The sequence below is a fragment of the Penicillium maclennaniae genome (genome assembly GCF_028827695.1).
Source record: "Penicillium maclennaniae strain IBT 15551 chromosome Unknown utg000004l:1.0-3007600.0:1.0-3009580.0, whole genome shotgun sequence".
Taxonomy (NCBI): Eukaryota; Fungi; Ascomycota; class Eurotiomycetes; order Eurotiales; family Aspergillaceae; genus Penicillium; species Penicillium maclennaniae.
Genome location: NW_026623216.1, coordinates 1053054 through 1069263, shown reverse-complemented (window position 1 = coordinate 1069263; position 16210 = coordinate 1053054). Strand labels below are relative to the sequence as shown.

At 52.3% G+C, this 16210-nt stretch overlaps 7 protein-coding genes across 7 annotated transcripts; 4 read left to right on the top strand and 3 right to left on the bottom strand.

Moving 5' to 3' along the window:
• Nucleotides 1-208: 208 nt before the first annotated feature.
• N7477_004586 (putative 2-methylcitrate dehydratase) lies at nucleotides 209-1766 on the bottom strand (the record flags this gene model as incomplete). The annotated part of the gene is given in 4 exon segments (XM_056966249.1): nucleotides 209-511; nucleotides 529-824; nucleotides 886-1663; nucleotides 1722-1766. 4 exon segments carry the CDS (start codon nucleotides 1764-1766, stop codon nucleotides 209-211), a joined length of 1422 nt encoding a protein of 473 aa, XP_056823030.1.
• A 694-nt stretch (nucleotides 1767-2460) lies between these two features.
• N7477_004585 (DNA cytosine methyltransferase) lies at nucleotides 2461-4249 on the bottom strand (the record flags this gene model as incomplete). Its single annotated transcript, XM_056966248.1, has 2 exons — nucleotides 2461-2938; nucleotides 2994-4249. 2 exons carry the CDS (start codon nucleotides 4247-4249, stop codon nucleotides 2461-2463), a joined length of 1734 nt encoding a protein of 577 aa, XP_056823029.1.
• Nucleotides 4250-5841: 1592 nt separating this feature from the next.
• On the top strand, nucleotides 5842-7684 carry N7477_004584 (amidophosphoribosyltransferase; the record flags this gene model as incomplete). The annotated part of the gene is made up of 3 exons (XM_056966247.1): nucleotides 5842-5926; nucleotides 5995-6435; nucleotides 6498-7684. 3 exons carry the CDS (start codon nucleotides 5842-5844, stop codon nucleotides 7682-7684), a joined length of 1713 nt encoding a protein of 570 aa, XP_056823028.1.
• A 1109-nt stretch (nucleotides 7685-8793) lies between these two features.
• Nucleotides 8794-10521, top strand: N7477_004583 (endonuclease III domain-containing protein; the record flags this gene model as incomplete). Its single annotated transcript, XM_056966246.1, has 1 exon — nucleotides 8794-10521. The coding sequence occupies one exon, from the start codon at nucleotides 8794-8796 to the stop codon at nucleotides 10519-10521; it is 1728 nt and encodes a 575-aa protein (XP_056823027.1).
• Nucleotides 10522-11193: 672 nt separating this feature from the next.
• Nucleotides 11194-13171, top strand: N7477_004582 (aldehyde dehydrogenase family protein; the record flags this gene model as incomplete). Its single annotated transcript, XM_056966245.1, has 2 exons — nucleotides 11194-11469; nucleotides 11555-13171. 2 exons carry the CDS (start codon nucleotides 11194-11196, stop codon nucleotides 13169-13171), a joined length of 1893 nt encoding a protein of 630 aa, XP_056823026.1.
• Nucleotides 13172-13337: 166 nt separating this feature from the next.
• N7477_004581 (uncharacterized protein) lies at nucleotides 13338-14912 on the bottom strand (the record flags this gene model as incomplete). Its single annotated transcript, XM_056966244.1, has 1 exon — nucleotides 13338-14912. The coding sequence occupies one exon, from the start codon at nucleotides 14910-14912 to the stop codon at nucleotides 13338-13340; it is 1575 nt and encodes a 524-aa protein (XP_056823025.1).
• Nucleotides 14913-15887: 975 nt separating this feature from the next.
• Nucleotides 15888-16140, top strand: N7477_004580 (uncharacterized protein; the record flags this gene model as incomplete). The annotated part of the gene is made up of 2 exons (XM_056966243.1): nucleotides 15888-15908; nucleotides 15964-16140. The coding sequence occupies 2 exons, from the start codon at nucleotides 15888-15890 to the stop codon at nucleotides 16138-16140; spliced, it is 198 nt and encodes a 65-aa protein (XP_056823024.1).
• Nucleotides 16141-16210: the final 70 nt, after the last annotated feature.

Genomic DNA, 16210 nt, shown 5'->3' with positions numbered 1-16210 from the left:
GAATGTTGAGACTCTTCCCTTGCGGGTGCGGTGGTCAATGCCGAGTCTACGAAATGAATCTTGTGAACGGCGAAAGCAGGGCGGTACGTCTTTGGCCCATTTACACAGACTTATTCGTCTCTCTTACATGGTACGAGATACTTGAGGTCAGTAGAATCGTCTATATAATATTTTGCAGTATAAATCAATATGTCCATCAAACACACATCTAAGCCGAAGCAACCATCTTGTCCTTGACATAGAGGTCGACATACTTGTCAACATCGTAGTTCTCAAGAGCCTCGCGGTCCCAGCCCACCTGAAGCAACTCATCAATGCGAGCCTGATCAAAGTGCGCCTGCAAGTGACGCTTGTACTTAGCGAGGATTTCAGGCTTGGCTTCCTCACGTCGGAGACGGTGACCGAGAGGCGCCTCAATGACAACCTCTTCGAGAACGGTGCCATCGTTGAGGGTGACGGTCAGAGCGTTGGGAATGGTGCGCTTTGACGGGTCGTGGTAGTCGGCGGTGAACTGGGGGTCTTCGACACACTTGATGCGCTTGCGGAGGTCCTCGACAAGGGAGAGGTGGCCGCTTCACCGCCATCAGCGTAGTCGGTTGCGGTGAGGCGGTTGAATGCTAGCATGGTGGCGACCATGTACTGGACGCAGTGGTCGCGGTCAGCAAAGTTGTCCATGGCCTTGAATTGTTTGTCGATGATGCGGATGCAGGCTTCGTGGGTACGGTTGGTAATTTCCTTGATGTCTGCGGCGGTCTTGCCCATCTCGGCGAGCTTCTTGTTAATGACCTCTGCAGCCTCGATGGCGGTCTGAGAGTGGAATTCGGCTGGCCTGGGTTAGTTTCTTTTCTCTTGTTGTATAGGTTTGAGTTGAGTAGGGAATCTTACCAGGGTAGGAAACCTTGAAGAGAACGTTCTCCATGACATAGCTGCCGTAGGGGCGTTGGAACTTGAACTTGTTGCCCTTGAACAAAACATCATAGAAGCCCCAGACGGGTGCAGAGAGGACGGAGTGCATGCCACCCTCACCCTTCTGGACCTTCAGAACCAAGTTGACGGCGCGCTGGCAAGCATCACCGGCGGCCCATGACTTGCGGGACATGGTGTTGGGCGAGTGACGGTAAGTACGAAGACTCTGGCCATCGACCCAAGCCTGGGTAATAGCATCGGCAGTCTGCTTCTCAGTGAGACCCATCATCTTGGAGACGACGGCAGTAGTCGCAACCTTGACCAGAACGACGTGGTCCAGGCCAACCTTGTTGAAGGAGTTCTCAAGGGCCAGAACACCCTGGATTTCGTGAGCCTTGATCATGGCCTCAAGAATGTCTCGGATCTTCAGGATCTTGCCGTTCCCAATGTTTCCGCCGGCACGGTTGGTACGGGAGATCCAGTCGGCGACTGCAAGGATACCACCGAGGTTGTCGGAAGGGTGGCCCCACTCAGCGGCAAGCCAGCAGTCATTGTAGTCGAGCCAGCGGATCATGGAACCGATGTTGAAAGCACCGTTTACGGGGTCCAGCTGGTAGGGAGTGCCGGGCACACGGGTACCGTTGGGAACAACAGTGCCGTCTACAACGGGGCCGAGCAGCTTGGCGCACTCCTTGAATTTCAAAGCCTCCAAGCCGCAGCCAAGAGTGTCCAGGAAGACCAAACGAGCAGTGTCATACTGTATCGATTGAAATTGTCAATAGGCGGTCTTAGCAAAAGCGTTCAAGTCAACATACAGCCAAGTCGGAGTCCACCTTGTACTCGTGGATATAGCTGGCCATGTCCGAATCTCGGGATCATAGGTCTTGTCGCCCGAAACTGGGGGAGCAGCCGATTGACGAGCAGCCATAGTGGAAAATTGGGGAATTCGGGGAACTCTCGAAACGGAGGGGATGCGGGAGGAGAAAGTAGACAGTCTGGAGATGCGGGCCAAAGTGCGGGGAGACGAGTGGGTCAGCCGTCTGACTGCGGGAAGGGACATGTTGGTGTCAAGAAAGAATTGAGCAGGATCGAGGGAATCCAAGTGAGCTTTAAGGATTTAAGAGGGAGAAAAGAAGAAGAAACGAAAAGGACGATCGACAAGAATGTGGAGTGGTTGGGGGTTTAGTTGGGGAAAGGGTGTCAAACTGACTTCATCCTTGCCGAGGTGTTGCGGTTAGTGTCGGTTATCGGTGTGAAAGGCACCTTCTGCGGAGCTACACAGAGAGGTTCGGATCCGAGTCTATTCATGTTCCTGTAATTATTGGCCGTGATCAAGGTCTAAAGTAAATCTGGGAACTGCTACCGAAACTGAAGCTCGGTCGCAAGGGCCCCGAGGATCGGAGGAGAGCTCCTGGAAGGTGCCAAACATGCTCGAGAAAAGAGAGAACAGCGATTATCGGAGCTTAAACAGAGTTTCAGGTTATCAGGACCAGGAACGTGAAAGCTGCAAAGATACAAAGATACAAAGATGCGAAGAAAAGAACCAAGTCTCTGTTAACGTGACCCCCTCAAAGCTCGGCCCATCCCGTCACATGCCCGACGCGCTTCCCTTTGCTGCAACTCCTTCTCGTCGGTTTCACGCAGTGATCGACGGATCTCCCGAAATACGGCTTCGGCAAATTTGGGAGGTACCGCATTTCCAATTTGTTGGCGAACATTTGACTTGGAAAACTGAAAATTGACGGGGAAAGTCTGCAGAGACGCCAATTCGCGACAGGTGAACGCCCGTTTGCCACTGGGGTGGTAGTTAGAGTCGCCGCCACTGCAAGTCAAGGTTCTTGCGGGCTGGTGTCCATTGTACGGCTGACGCCATCCGAGCAATGCCCAACGTCGGAGGCCTTCCTCCACATCATGGTTTGGAGCATGTTGGGGGATGTCATTGATGGTACTATGGATGGTCTCAATTGACTTCAACCCACCTCCCGGAAGGGAGTGGGTGGGTTGGGGAAACTCGGGGAGAGTCTCGCCAGGGCTATAAGCAAGTCAGTCGAGAAAGAGGTAAAAGCAGCAAAGCCAGATTCACTTACCCAGCAGCGATGATCAACAGGCGTTTGCGGAACTGCGGAACTCCGTAATAGGAGCACTCAAGCACCGACCAGCGAACGGAGTATCCGTCTTGGATGAAGTTCAGAATGATCCGGTTGAACTCCGGCTTGAACCTCTCGTGTAAACCATTCGTTTCTTCCATGGTCAAAATGCGTGGGCGTACTCGTCTGATCAAATCGCTACCCGTGAACACACAAGCCGAGTTCCTTTCATCATTCGTCTGGTTATTGGTGGTGTGAGCGGGTGAGAACGGTTGACATGGTGGGGAACAATGGGCGATGTCGACTCGCAATTCAGACTCCGGAATGGTCATCAGCTGGAAGAACTCAGCGTGATAAATATCCGTTTCATCAAAGTTATGGCGGTATGTATCAACTGCATGACTGTTGAAATCCGAGGCCCAGGTATTTACCAGCCCGGCCTGTCTGGCTCCGCACGAAGCACCACCGGCTCCGGAGTAGGCATCACCGAACGTGTACGTCCTGTCACGCAAGCCTGTGAGATCAAAGCAAGGTGGAGACACGTCCTCCAGATCAACGGCTTCAGGCCCCTCTATCCGCGATCGCAAGTCGTACGGCACATTTGCTGCACCGAAGGGGACAGTCTCTCCAGGACCGCGCCAGCAGTCGCGCAAGTCCGTCGACGCCCACCCTTCACCTGCATCGCTCTCTTCAAAGGAGATGTATTCGACCATGCGATCATCCGCATTCAATGCATCCCGATCACGAACAGGCGGCTCGTCGCGCAGTCGGACGGTGAGTTTAAGTCGACAAACCAGATCTTCATGGTCCTGCCAATCAGTACGTTCATTGGTGAATCGTATACTCTGATGACCCGCAACTTCATTGAGAGAGACTGCTCTAGCCAGACTTGTCATCCAGACCAGTTCCCCTTCGACCTTGGGCAAGTAGTTATCTGCACGGCGATCTATCATAGACAGGAGATGTCGGCCATAGAGAATATAGTCTCCATTTCGGCGGCTAATAGTCTCGATTCGAAAGAAGGAGTCGTCAAGGAGCTTCAATGACATAGAAGGTCGATACACGATACCATCGGCAATCGCCTCTTGTGTATCTTGAGTCGGTAGAGCTCTTGGTGAACAAGAAAGCCATGCTTGGAATTCGTCGTCGGTCATGCAATCAGCAGGGCGTATGTCAAAAGTCTCGCCCACGCTTTCCAGCGGTTCTGTCAAGTCGACAAATTCAGGCTCCGTATAATCCAGCTCATCGTTGGTCATGTCAATTGGCCCCCGGGAAGACAAGCTTTGGGAGCATTCAACGCAGCAATGTGATCCTTCAAATCCTTGGTACCCATGAGAGAAGCTATTTGAATTTTGGGTTCTTTGTGAGCTCACCGGAGTAAATGGGGTCGAGGAAGAATCGTCATATCGAGAAGGCGAGGAGGTCACTTCCGAAGAATCATCCTTCGAGAATCGAGACGGCTCTTTATGAGAGTGATGATAATTTTTCTCGGGCGTTTCTTCGCCCGATGGCCATCCGAAGTCCTCTTCAAGTCCCAAATGACGGATAGCGAGCGAAGATTGAGATTGAGGGTTTTGTTTCAGGTGTCCTTGGCGCATGGTTTTTATCTCATCCGAGGGACAGTCCTCGTCGGCCATGCTTTCCATGCGAAGTGGTCGATCCATTTCTGGAGGACAGTTACGAGACCAGATTTTTGAGGAGCTAGGGAAAGATTGGGCTTTCGGATAATGGGGAAACGTTTGAATTTCGGGTGACAAACGACCCTCAGTGATCGAAAAGCTCTGATTTTGGGGCATGTCTGAGAGAGACGAAACTGAGGTCAACTTTTTCGTGAGTGATTTTGTGAGTATTCCTCTCTTGTTGGTATTCTGAATGTCCAATTTATCCTTCTGTATATGAGACAACAAGTTTTGAAGAAGAGGTAAGTGAGCAAATGATTGATACGGACGGTGTCTGGCCTGTGTCGTCTCTATCTCAAAGTCTGCCTCCAGATCGATGGTCTCGATGCCCATAGTGCGCTGAATATGAGGAATTTTTGAAAGTGATCGTAGCAAAGAAGCCAGCAATTATTATTGCAGGGAGGTGTATGTTCTGGGTGTGGTGGGTTGGTTAAGTGTGTAGAGATGGCTCAGGAACGACGACCGCGAGGAAGCAGGCGGAAGAAGTCGGTAAAAGATGAACTGACAGATTTGAATTATGCGCTTTGCGGAGTCTACAAAAAAAAGCTATTCCTACTTGTTGAAGGTGGGCGATTCCTCCTATGGTCAGAACCTCAGTAATCACATTATTGTCCGGTGTTATCATCTGAGCAAACAAAGGAGAACTAGTCGATGCCTCAAAGCAGTGCATCAAGCAAGAGGCTATAAACATCCTTATGTATATCCGAAACGGACATTCAAACAGCATCATGAGAATGTGAGAACGTGAAGCTATCCATGATGATGAGAGCCGTGCGCGGGGCAATAGGGCATGCTGACTAATCGCTAAGTCAGCCGGAGTCGGCGCGAAAAAAAATCTCAGTGGAGACGGAACCACGGAGGAGGGAAAGGCCACTATGGAGATTTTCTTCCTCTTCCCTCCGTGTTTTTGGGGTCCTGGATGAGCATTGCTCCCTAACTTCCTGGTTTCTGTGAGTGGTGTCTCGTGTCTTTATGTCTTCCGTTCCTTTCCCCCGTCTCTATGATGAACTCGGTTTTTTTTTATAGATGTTAGACTTCCTAACTGCATTGCGGAGAAACATCCCTTGCTGATTGAGACATCTTCACCCCGCGATTGATGATTGAATGGCAAAAGGACATTGTGCTAATATGTCTTGCTCGATCTAGATACCCCCTAACCCGCCATCAAGATGTGTGGAATCATCGCTCTGATCCTGGCGAACCCTTCCGCCGCCGCCGCGGTGGACCTCCACGAAGCCCTGTACCTCCTGCAACGTGAGTGGTGCCCGACAGCTCTGCAAGGATAAACACTAAGTATGCTGTGTGACATAGATCGTGGTCAGGATGCAGCCGGTATCGCGACCTGTGCGTCCGGGGCCGAATCTACCAGCTCAAGGCCAACGGCATGGCCGCCAAGGTCTTCCAGGACGGTGCTAAGATCGCCAACCTGCCCGGCTCAATGGGTATCGCTCACTTGAGATACCCGACTGCTGGCAGTAGTGCCAATGCTGAGGCTCAGCCGTTCTACGTGAACAGCCCCTACGGTATCACCTTTGCTCACAACGGTAACCTCATCAATGCGCCGGAGCTGAAGAAATACCTGGACCTCGAGGCGCATCGGCACATCAACACTGATAGTGACAGTGAGCTCATGCTGAACATCTTTGCCGATGAGCTGAGCGAGACAAAGAAGGCCCGGGTGAACAAAGAGGATCTTTTTGCCAGCTTGAGCCGTATGTACAAGCGTTGTGAGGGTGGCTGGGCATGCACTGCCCTGCTGGCTGGTGAGTTTTTGACCTCTTCCGTTGCATCCGAATCATGAAGACTGACAGTTTTTTTGGCTTAGGCTTCGGTGTGTTGGGTTTCCGTGACTCCTACGGTATCCGCCCGCTGGTTCTTGGCTCCCGTCCCTCTTTGGATGGTCTTGGAATGGACTACATGATGGCATCTGAGTCGGTTGCCCTGGATCAGCTTGGTTTCTCCAACCACCGTGACATCCAGCCCGGTGAGGCTGTCATTATCCAGAAGGGTTGCGAGCCGGTCTTCCAGCAGGTGGCACCCAAGAAGGACTACGCTCCAGATATATTTGAGTTTGTCTACTTTGCCCGCCCTGACTCCGTCATCGATGGCATTAGTGTGTATCGCAGTCGTCAGCGCATGGGTGATCGTCTCGGTGCCCGTATCCTTGAGGTCCTTGGCCCCGATGTCGTCAAGGACATTGACGTGGTTATTCCCATTCCTGAGACCTCCACCACCTCTGCCACTCACGTTGCTCAGTACTTAAACAAGCCTTACTGCCACGGCTTCGTCAAGAACCGTTATGTGTTCCGAACCTTTATTATGCCTGAGCAGAAGACCCGCCAAAAGGGTGTCCGCCGCAAGTTGAACGCCATGAAGGCCGAATTCAAGGACCGCAATGTCTTGCTTGTCGATGACTCGATCGTGCGTGGCACCACCAGTCGTGAGATTGTCAGCATGGCGCGGGAAGCCGGCGCCAAGAAGGTGTACCTGGCCAGCTGTGCTCCCGAGATCACCCACGCCCACATCTATGGTATCGACCTTGCCTCTCCCAAAGAGCTGGTCGCTCATAACCGTGACGCCAGCGCGATTGCCAAGCACATTGGCGCCGAGAGCGTTGTTTTCCAGACCCTGGACGACCTCAAGGGATCCTGCGCTGAGATCGCACGGGAGAACGGCCTGACCGAGCCCGTCAACTTTGAGGTCGGTGTCTTCTGCGGTAGCTACGTCACCCCCGTCAGCCAAGGCTACTTCGACCACCTGGAACAGGTCCGCGGCGAAGGCCGTAAGATCAAGGCTTTGGACAAGGCCAAGGAAGCTGTTGCCAATGGCGTCGCCAGCATGACCGACTTCGAGATTGCCGCTAACGGTGTCGCGATGGACACAAACGGCCAGATCATCCCTGCTTCCCACACTGTGCGGAAGACTGAGTACACATCCGAGAAGGAGGATCACCCCAAGGTCGATGACCGCATGGACATCAGCATCCACAACATTGCTGACCACCATGAATGATGAGCCATGCCATTTTCCTTTTTAGAGCCTTTGGGTTGACTTGCATATGGAGTCTTGGAGTTCGTTTCGTGGAATTATAGACAACGGAGGTGGAATGATTTTATGTTGAAGATGTGAAAACGGCATATCAGAAATCTTGATATTATATTATATTATCCTTTACCATTTCCCAAGGTTGAGGGCAGATACCATTCGAACCAAAATTATCTTTTTTGAACTATTCACGACCGAACTAGATTGCGACGCATCCCCTTATTGCCTTCCTATGTTCCCTCCTGATCACCTTCTGACATCTCCATTAGGGGGTCTGTCGGTCCGGCTCAAACTGATTCTGAGGTAAGACTACAGCATGCCGCGTGAGGGTCTCCATGTGAATTGCGAGAGGCCGTGACATTTCCAGAAATTCTAGAAATGATCGATCAATAGGGGCTTAGAATCCTCTTTCTCTTCGAATTTCTGGACATCTTCCACGACTGCTTTCTTCTTATTCTCCATGATATTGAAGTTTGTCTTGCTGCCTGCGTTTTCTCTTATTTCGTTCCGATCGTTCTCTTACAGCACGTTCGTCTCTAAACATGACTTTATCTACTTACAGTCTATTCCCGATGTCATCCATCTCCTGCGAGTCACCTTCTCCTATTTCAATATTCCTCTTGTCATTATTCTTCTGCGTCTTGAAGCCTCCTCTACATACTCCGATCGCTGCAATACGCTGCAACAATCTGCCTGTCGAGAACGACGTCACGTGCCAACAGTATACTTCCAGATTGACCATTCAGCATACACGATCCGTCTTACATCATGCACCACAGATTCGCTCTCGCATCGATCCCCCGCAGTCCATACATTCCAGACCTGCGGCCCAACCCCAATCGGGAATTCTCAGGGGCATCGAGATCGCGATTCTGCAGTCGTCCAAGCTTGACGTCATGCGCGCCTTTAATTCTTGATCCACCATCTACCCCAAACCATCTATTCATAATTCAGGTCCTACCTCTTCTCTTCATATTTTTAGTCGTTCGTCTCACCTCTTCCTCTCGTCCTGGCTCTTCCCCAAAATTGAATCAATGGGAGATTTCGAATATCCAGCAGGCCTCGAGGGATCTGCGATGCCCTCTGATGACTTGACGTCTGTGACCACACCCGCAGACTTTGAGCCGCGTCGATCGGCTCGCGTGCCAACGGCGAGATTCCCAAATCCTGGATCCATCAAGTTGGCTACATCCAATGACGCCGCCAGGTCTTCGGAGAAACAATCACTGGAAGGCCCGATTATAACTTCAAGCGACAGCATTGAGGCGATTGCTAACCCCGAGTCTTCGACTGATGTCCGGAATTCACACCTTACCCCCAGAGCTCGTGCCAAACCTGCTGCAAGGTCTGGCAAAGTGAAGAAAGCTACCACAGCCAATAAGCCTCCCAAGGCAAAGGAAACAACCCGGAACGCTGCTGTGAGAGATGCTATTAATGAGGTCGCACAAGAGAGCATGAAATCCGAGGCTTCTGATGAGCTTCCCCATAATCTCGGCAAAATTCCAGGCACACTTCCAACAACCAAGATTCCTGTGGGACCATCTGACGGTACCAATAAGGAAAATCAAGAGCTCGCTGCCACAATGTCCGACAATACACTAGCCGATCATCAACCAGTTGACGCTGACGCGCCTTCTGCCCCTGTGAAGCAGGAATCCGAGGACGCAAAAGAAGGCGCAGGTACTCCAATCAAGAAGCCGCGTACATCGTATGGCTTGGTAGCTGGCAAGACGCCCTTCCCCACTTTCAAGCAACCAACTGTCGCGCAGTGTGAGGAGGTCAATCGCCTGTTGAGTGCAGCTCATGGTCAAGTGACTAAGCCCAAAACTGTTCCGGAGCCTTCACTCACTGTCACTGGTTGTGGTGAAGTACCTTCCGTCCTTGATGCGCTTATCCGCACGATTCTCAGTGCAAATACGACAGGCAATAATTCAAGACTTTCTTTTAAGGGACTTGTGGATCGATTCGGGATTCTTTCTGAAGGCATCGGCAAAGGCAGTGTGAATTGGGACGCGGTTCGACAAGCTTCTTTAGATGACATATACAAAGCCATCGAAAGAGGTGGAATGGGCAGAATCAAGAGCAAGACTTTGAAAAAACTTCTCGATCAGGTCTACCAAGAGAACCAGGAACGGATGAAAGACTTGGATACCAAGCAAATGACGGCAGACGTGAAAGAGCCAAATATGTTGCCTGATGAGAAAGAAGAGGAACAGAAATATCGACATGCCTGTGCGGACCAACATTTCCTTTCTTTGGACCACATCCACAAACTCTCCACGCCGGAAGCCATCACTGAACTCGTCAAGTATCATGGTATTGGACCAAAGACAGCGGCATGTGTATGTCTCTTCTGTCTCCAGCGGCCGTGCTTTGCAGTTGATACCCACATATTCCGCCTCACTAAGTGGCTTGGTTGGATACCTCCAAATGCTAACGAGGTCACCGCGTTCAGCCACTTGGAAGTTTGTATCCCAAATCATCTGAAATATCCCCTCCACAAGCTCTTGATCACCCATGGAAAGACTTGCCCCCAATGCCGAGCTGGTACTGGAGTGAACAGTGCCAACTGGCATAAAGGCTGTGAGATCGAGCATCTGGTGAAGCGCACCGGGTCCCGCAAGGGCAGCACTGATTCCCACAAAGAGTCAGCTGTCCTTTCGAAGGTTGGTAACAAGAGAAAGAGGTCTGCAGTCTCGCCAGGTGCTGCAAGGACCGACCGCGAGGCTTCTGTTTCCATCTCCCAAGAAACTCGCCGAGAAAGAACCTTACTCGCAATGCATCGGCACAGTCTAAGATCCTGAAGGAATCATCGCCCTCGGATGGTGATGAATAGTCAACTCCTGCTTTGCCAACTACAGTAGAGTCTTCGATCGTCAAAAATCCTGCTCCCATCATCTCTCACGGACTCTTTGTCTCCCTCCATGCCAACTTCTGACCAAAATCATCTCCCGTAGCGCTCGGGCTACGAAACAAATTCAAGCCATGAAACCGACTACTCGAAAGACTCAATCTAAGAGAAGGCTACTGATACAGCCAAGTCCAAGACAGGAAGGCAAGGTCTTCCTCAAGAGAAGTTCAGAAGGGCCAAGAACATACCTATGAAGAAACCGCCTCAATGTAAACGACGAAGCGTTATGGACCTCATCAAGCGATCAAGCATGAGATCTGCAACAACTACTTCCTTCACGCGTCTCAACCGTATCCACTGACTAAAAGATGGAGTGGCGTTCACTGAGAATTGAGCTGCTCATGTTTTATACCCTTATATCGCCAGCCTCGATTATTTCAAACTATTCTATATGTTATGGTTAGATTAAAAAAAAAAAAATTCAATTCAAAACATGGATCATGATCATCCCACGCTCAAAGGAAGATCCCCACTTACTGTTTAGGAGGTCCGTGTTATCGTCTATCGGGAAAAAAGATCACCTCCGAGCTCCAGGGGCTGCGCCAACTTCGCCAATTCCGCCCACATGGATTCTTTCCTCGCACGCCTTCCTCCAGGCGTTCGCGTCGTCGTGGAGCCCCATTGTGCCTTCGTGTCCTCCGAACACGCTCAATGGGCTGGAGTCACGCTCGCCTCCCTACTCGCCGTCTACGTGGGGTACCTATATATCCTTCGCCGGAGGGAGGCTGCCGTCACGTTCAATGTCCCTCTGCCGCAGGAAGTGCGTAAGAGTGCAGGCGGGAAGAAATGGGATGATGTACAAGGGCAGGAAAAGCGCATCCTAGAGGATCAGGCTCGTGGGGTGAGTCTGCGCGTTCGGGTTGTCTTTGGCAGCCTGGGATCCGTCAATGCGATTGAATGTTTGCTAAAGGCCGGATTCGTTACAGAAATGGAACGACAAGCTAATCATGAGCTACTGCCCGGCTGATGGACGTGTCTTGGGCAACGGAATCAAACCTGCCACGGTCGAGGATGTCAACACTGCTGTGCGCGCAGCCAAGGCCGCGCAGCGCGAGTTCGCGAAGACTACTTTTGCCGAGCGCAGACAGATCCTGCGCACTCTGCTGAAATACGTCCTCGACCATCAAGACGACATCGTGACCGCCTGCTGCCTCGACTCCGGAAAGACAAAAGTGGACGCCTCTTTCGGCGAAATCCTGGTGACGGCCGAGAAGCTCAAGTGGACAATCGACCATGGCGAGAACGCCCTGCTCCCCTCGCGCCGCCCTACCAACTTCCTCATGATGTACAAGAAGAACATGGTCACCTACGAGCCTCTGGGCGTAGTAGCTGCCTGCGTTTCCTGGAACTACCCATTCCACAACTTCATCGGCCCCGTCATCAGCGCCCTGTTCACCGGAAACGCAGTCGTCGTCAAGCCCTCGGAACAAACAGCCTGGTGCACATCGTTCTTCCTAGATATCGTCCGTGGTGCCCTGTCTAGCTGCGGCTACTCGCGCGATCTTGTTCAAACAGTCGTCTGCCTCCCCTCCGTCGCAGACACGCTAACCTCCCACCCCGACATCGCTCACATCACATTCATCGGCTCCCGCCCAGTCGCCCACCACGTCTGCGCATCCGCCGCCAAAGCCCTGATCCCCGTCTGCGTCGAACTAGGCGGCAAGGACCCCTCCGTGATCGTAGACGATCCCCGCACCCTCCGCAACCTACCAACCATTGCCTCCATCCTGATGCGCGGTGTCTTCCAATCCGCAGGCCAGAACTGCATCGGCGTCGAACGCATCATCGCCCTCCCAGGCTCCTACGACAAACTCATCTCGCTCGTCGAACCGCGCATTAAATCCCTTCGTCTCGGCTCCATCCTCCTAGACACCCTGACCCCAGACATGGGCGCCATGATCTCTCCCGCCTCCTTTGAGAAACTGGAATCCCTCATCGCCGAAGCAGTCAAGCAAGGCGCTCGTCTCCTCGCTGGTGGTACACGCTTCCAACACCCTGTCCACACTCACGGCCACTACTTCGCGCCTACCCTCCTCGTGGACGTCACTCGCGACATGCGAATCGCCCAAGAGGAACTTTTCGCTCCGGTCTTCCTCGTCCTCCGCGCTGACTCCGTCCCCGACGCAATCTCAATCGCAAACTCGACCATCTACGCCCTCGGCGCTAGTGTCTTCGGCCACAATACCTCCGACGTGCAGGCATGCGTATCTGGTATTGAAGCGGGTATGGTCTCCGTCAATGATTTCGGCGCTTACTACGCGGTGCAGCTGCCGTTTGGTGGTGTCAAAGGATCGGGCTATGGGAGGTTTGCGGGCGATGAGGGATTGAGAGGATTGTGTAATTTGAAGGCGGTTTGTGTGGATCGGTTCCCGACGTTGGTTGGGACTGCGATTCCACCCCGAGTGGATTATCCTATCCATAAGGGAGGTGAGAGAGATGGTGTGAAGGCTTGGGAGATGTGTAAAGGGGTGGTTGAGACGGGGTATCAGATCACGATCGGAGGGTGGATTGCTGGTCTTTTCCGGTTGTTGGGGAATATGTGATGTGAGTGTTTTTCTTCCATTGAAGAGCATTTCTTTCAATTCTGTAATATATGACATGGGATTTCTATACAATCTAATTCTAGCTCGGACATGGCAGTCCGTTTGATTGTTCTAATTAAGACATGGGTATCGTAAACATCCTCCAATCTCAGGCGGGAGCGTCAGCTCAAGGCCCGGTCCGCGGAGGACTTCTCACAAAACGAGGAGGCACTTGCGGGCCAGCCTGCTTCAACCACCAATGCTTCGCGTCGAACGAAGTCTCATCGATATATCGCTTGGGCGGTTCCGCACCGGGGCCATATACTGCATCAATATACTTCCTTCCCATCCCATCCTGTGGATCCAACAATCCCTGATAGAACAATGCGTGGACAGGATATTCCCCCGCCCTTTCAATATGGTTCTCGATCTCAAGATAGAAATCCATTAACCAGTGGACGAATTTGCTGATTCGGCCATATCGCACGGGATCTTGCTCAGCCATCGAAACGAGATTAAACATCCATTGAGTCAGTTCCGTCGATTTGATCGGCATCGACTCCGCCGAGGCACGGAGGAGAGTCTGAAACAGTCGGACGCTCTGTAGGGGATCGCAGCGTAGACGGATCACGGTGAGGTAGTGCTCGGATGGGATGGTGTAGAAGACGGATTCTTCTGTTCTATGGCCGTGGAAGCGACAGAAGAGCTCGTCGATTTTGAGTAATGTTTCGAGAGCCGCGAAATTCTGCGTTAAGATTGCTTTGTTCACGCCAGTGTGTAGGGCGCCCCGGTCCACGGTGGTATATGTACAAGGTCCCAGCTCGCTGGAGGGCGGAAGGGTGTTGCCCGAGGTGATGCGTAGCATTTCGAGGAATTCGACGTCGGCATCGCTGAAGCCGTTGGGTCCGCCGCGCAGGAGATTGGGTGGGAAGACTTTAAGATTGAGGGCGGGCCAAGTGACGGTTGTGCCTAATGTTTTTGAGCGGTATTCGATGAGGGTCATCGGGTTGACGCATAGCTCGTACTCGTGCGGACCGGGCTGTTGGGCTCGACGCAGCAATTCGGGATTGGCCCTGATCTGGGGCACTATTTGGACTGGCGGTCCTTTTCCTTGGAAGGTGGCAACTTTGTTGTCTTTGCGCTCCATGAACTGTTCCAAAGCTTCCTGCTGGTCTGGCTCCATAACGATATCGTTGTTGATCCACTGGCGGCGGATGGTCAAGAGCATCATGGTGGGAATCTGGTCTCGGACGCGATCCAGGGTGCAAAATCGACAGCGGAAGACATCCTCCTGCAGCTTGGCGCGTTGAGTGATGCCCAATGGAATGTAATCCAGCGGCGCTAGGAGGGTCCCGATGCCTTTGTATGAGGAGCTGCTGTCTGGCGGGTCATCCCAACAGGCGAGGATGATCAGAAGCTTGTAGATGTGTTCTCTAGAGAGCGCGGCAGCGAGGGCGGGTGAAGCCCGTGGGAGGTTGAGGTTTAATGAATGGAGAAAGATCTGCTCAATGAGCTCCCTGGGCAGGGCCTCGAGCATGGACAGCACCCTGCGAGGTGGAGTTGGGGCGACGCTCGGGGATGCCGAGGGTCGGCCCGAGCGACTAGACCGGGATGATGAGATGCTTGCACTTGCACTCCGAGGTAGCTTGAAAGGGCGTCCGGGGGGCCGTTTGGGTCTGGACGTCGATCGTGCAGATTTGGAGATCCTAGGCGGTAAACTGCCTGTGCGCGTCACTGGAGTTTGATTGCCCTGACGCGCCATTATGTGATCAATCACCAAAGGAGTCACCCCGCCTTTCAGTAATCGCTCAGCTCCATCAACAAACGACCCTATGGAAATACTCTGATATCATGTAGCTGGTTCCCCTACAGTACGCTGTATGATATCAGTGAGATACCATTTTGATTGGTGGAAATGGAACCGGTGCAGGGCTGGTTCGGATCACATGATCTGCCGCCGTTTTTACCCCCACATCCGGTCATGTGATACCTCTTTGAAAGACGGGACGTGGTGATGTCATCACCATCTAGGTCCCGACAGGGTCCAGCTCCATGGCTGGAGCAGGGCCAAGCTGTCAACCCTAGCGTGCGCGGCAGAGATGGAGATGAACCTCGAACAGATTTTAAGGCACAGGGGAGATAAGCAGCAGTGAACCACTAATAGACACTCGCTAGGAGCACATGGGGGCCCTGAACCTGACGCGCCAAAAAAAAAATCAAGAAAATCAAGAAAATCAAGGAATTCGAACCCTGGCCACGGTCGAACAATGACGGAGGGGTCAAGCCACATGTAGCACCCGACATCGTATCTGAACCTTTTCTCTTCTTCATTCTTCCAAACCTGTTGAATAAACCTGGCAAGCCGCCACATTTGCGCCCTTATCGACCCAAATACGTCAGAGCTGTCTCAGCCCTACTTGGAACATTCCACCTAATTTAGCACAAAGCAGAGGGGATCCGGCCGTGACACAATTAGGATCGTCTCAGATTCCACCCGTTTTGAGACGCAGCTACGTGATAATATCGACGATCCTAGCTGGGTCGGCCTTGTTTCCATTGCGCGCAGGAACGTTGTGGCTGTTCTTGCCATCCCATAAATACCCTCCCCAACGACCCTTTTCCACCTTCTTTCAACATGCGCCCTTTCAGTGACACCTCTACCCACACATCAGCCTCTTCAAGCTACGGCTCCGTTTCTCCAAAGCCTAAACCTTAAAACACACTACTCAAAGTCAACATGGGTGCCGTCGTCTCTTGCGTATGTCCACCTCGCTCGTCCTTGACACTGTGAACCATTACTCACCATTTCCCAGATCCAAAGCGTCTTCCACGCCATCGGCTCGTGCCTGATGGGCATCGTGAACGCCATCGGTTCCGTTCTGCACGCTATCATCAGCGGTGTCGTCACCGTCATGGACGTGCTCATCTCCTGCCTGACATGCGGTTACTGCGGGAATCGTCGTCGTCGAGGCACTAGGTCTGCGGTCTAGCGATACGAAAACATTCTGCATGCTGGCTTATGAATCATGATTTGTGATTGTTATGCTTTGCGACTTGGTT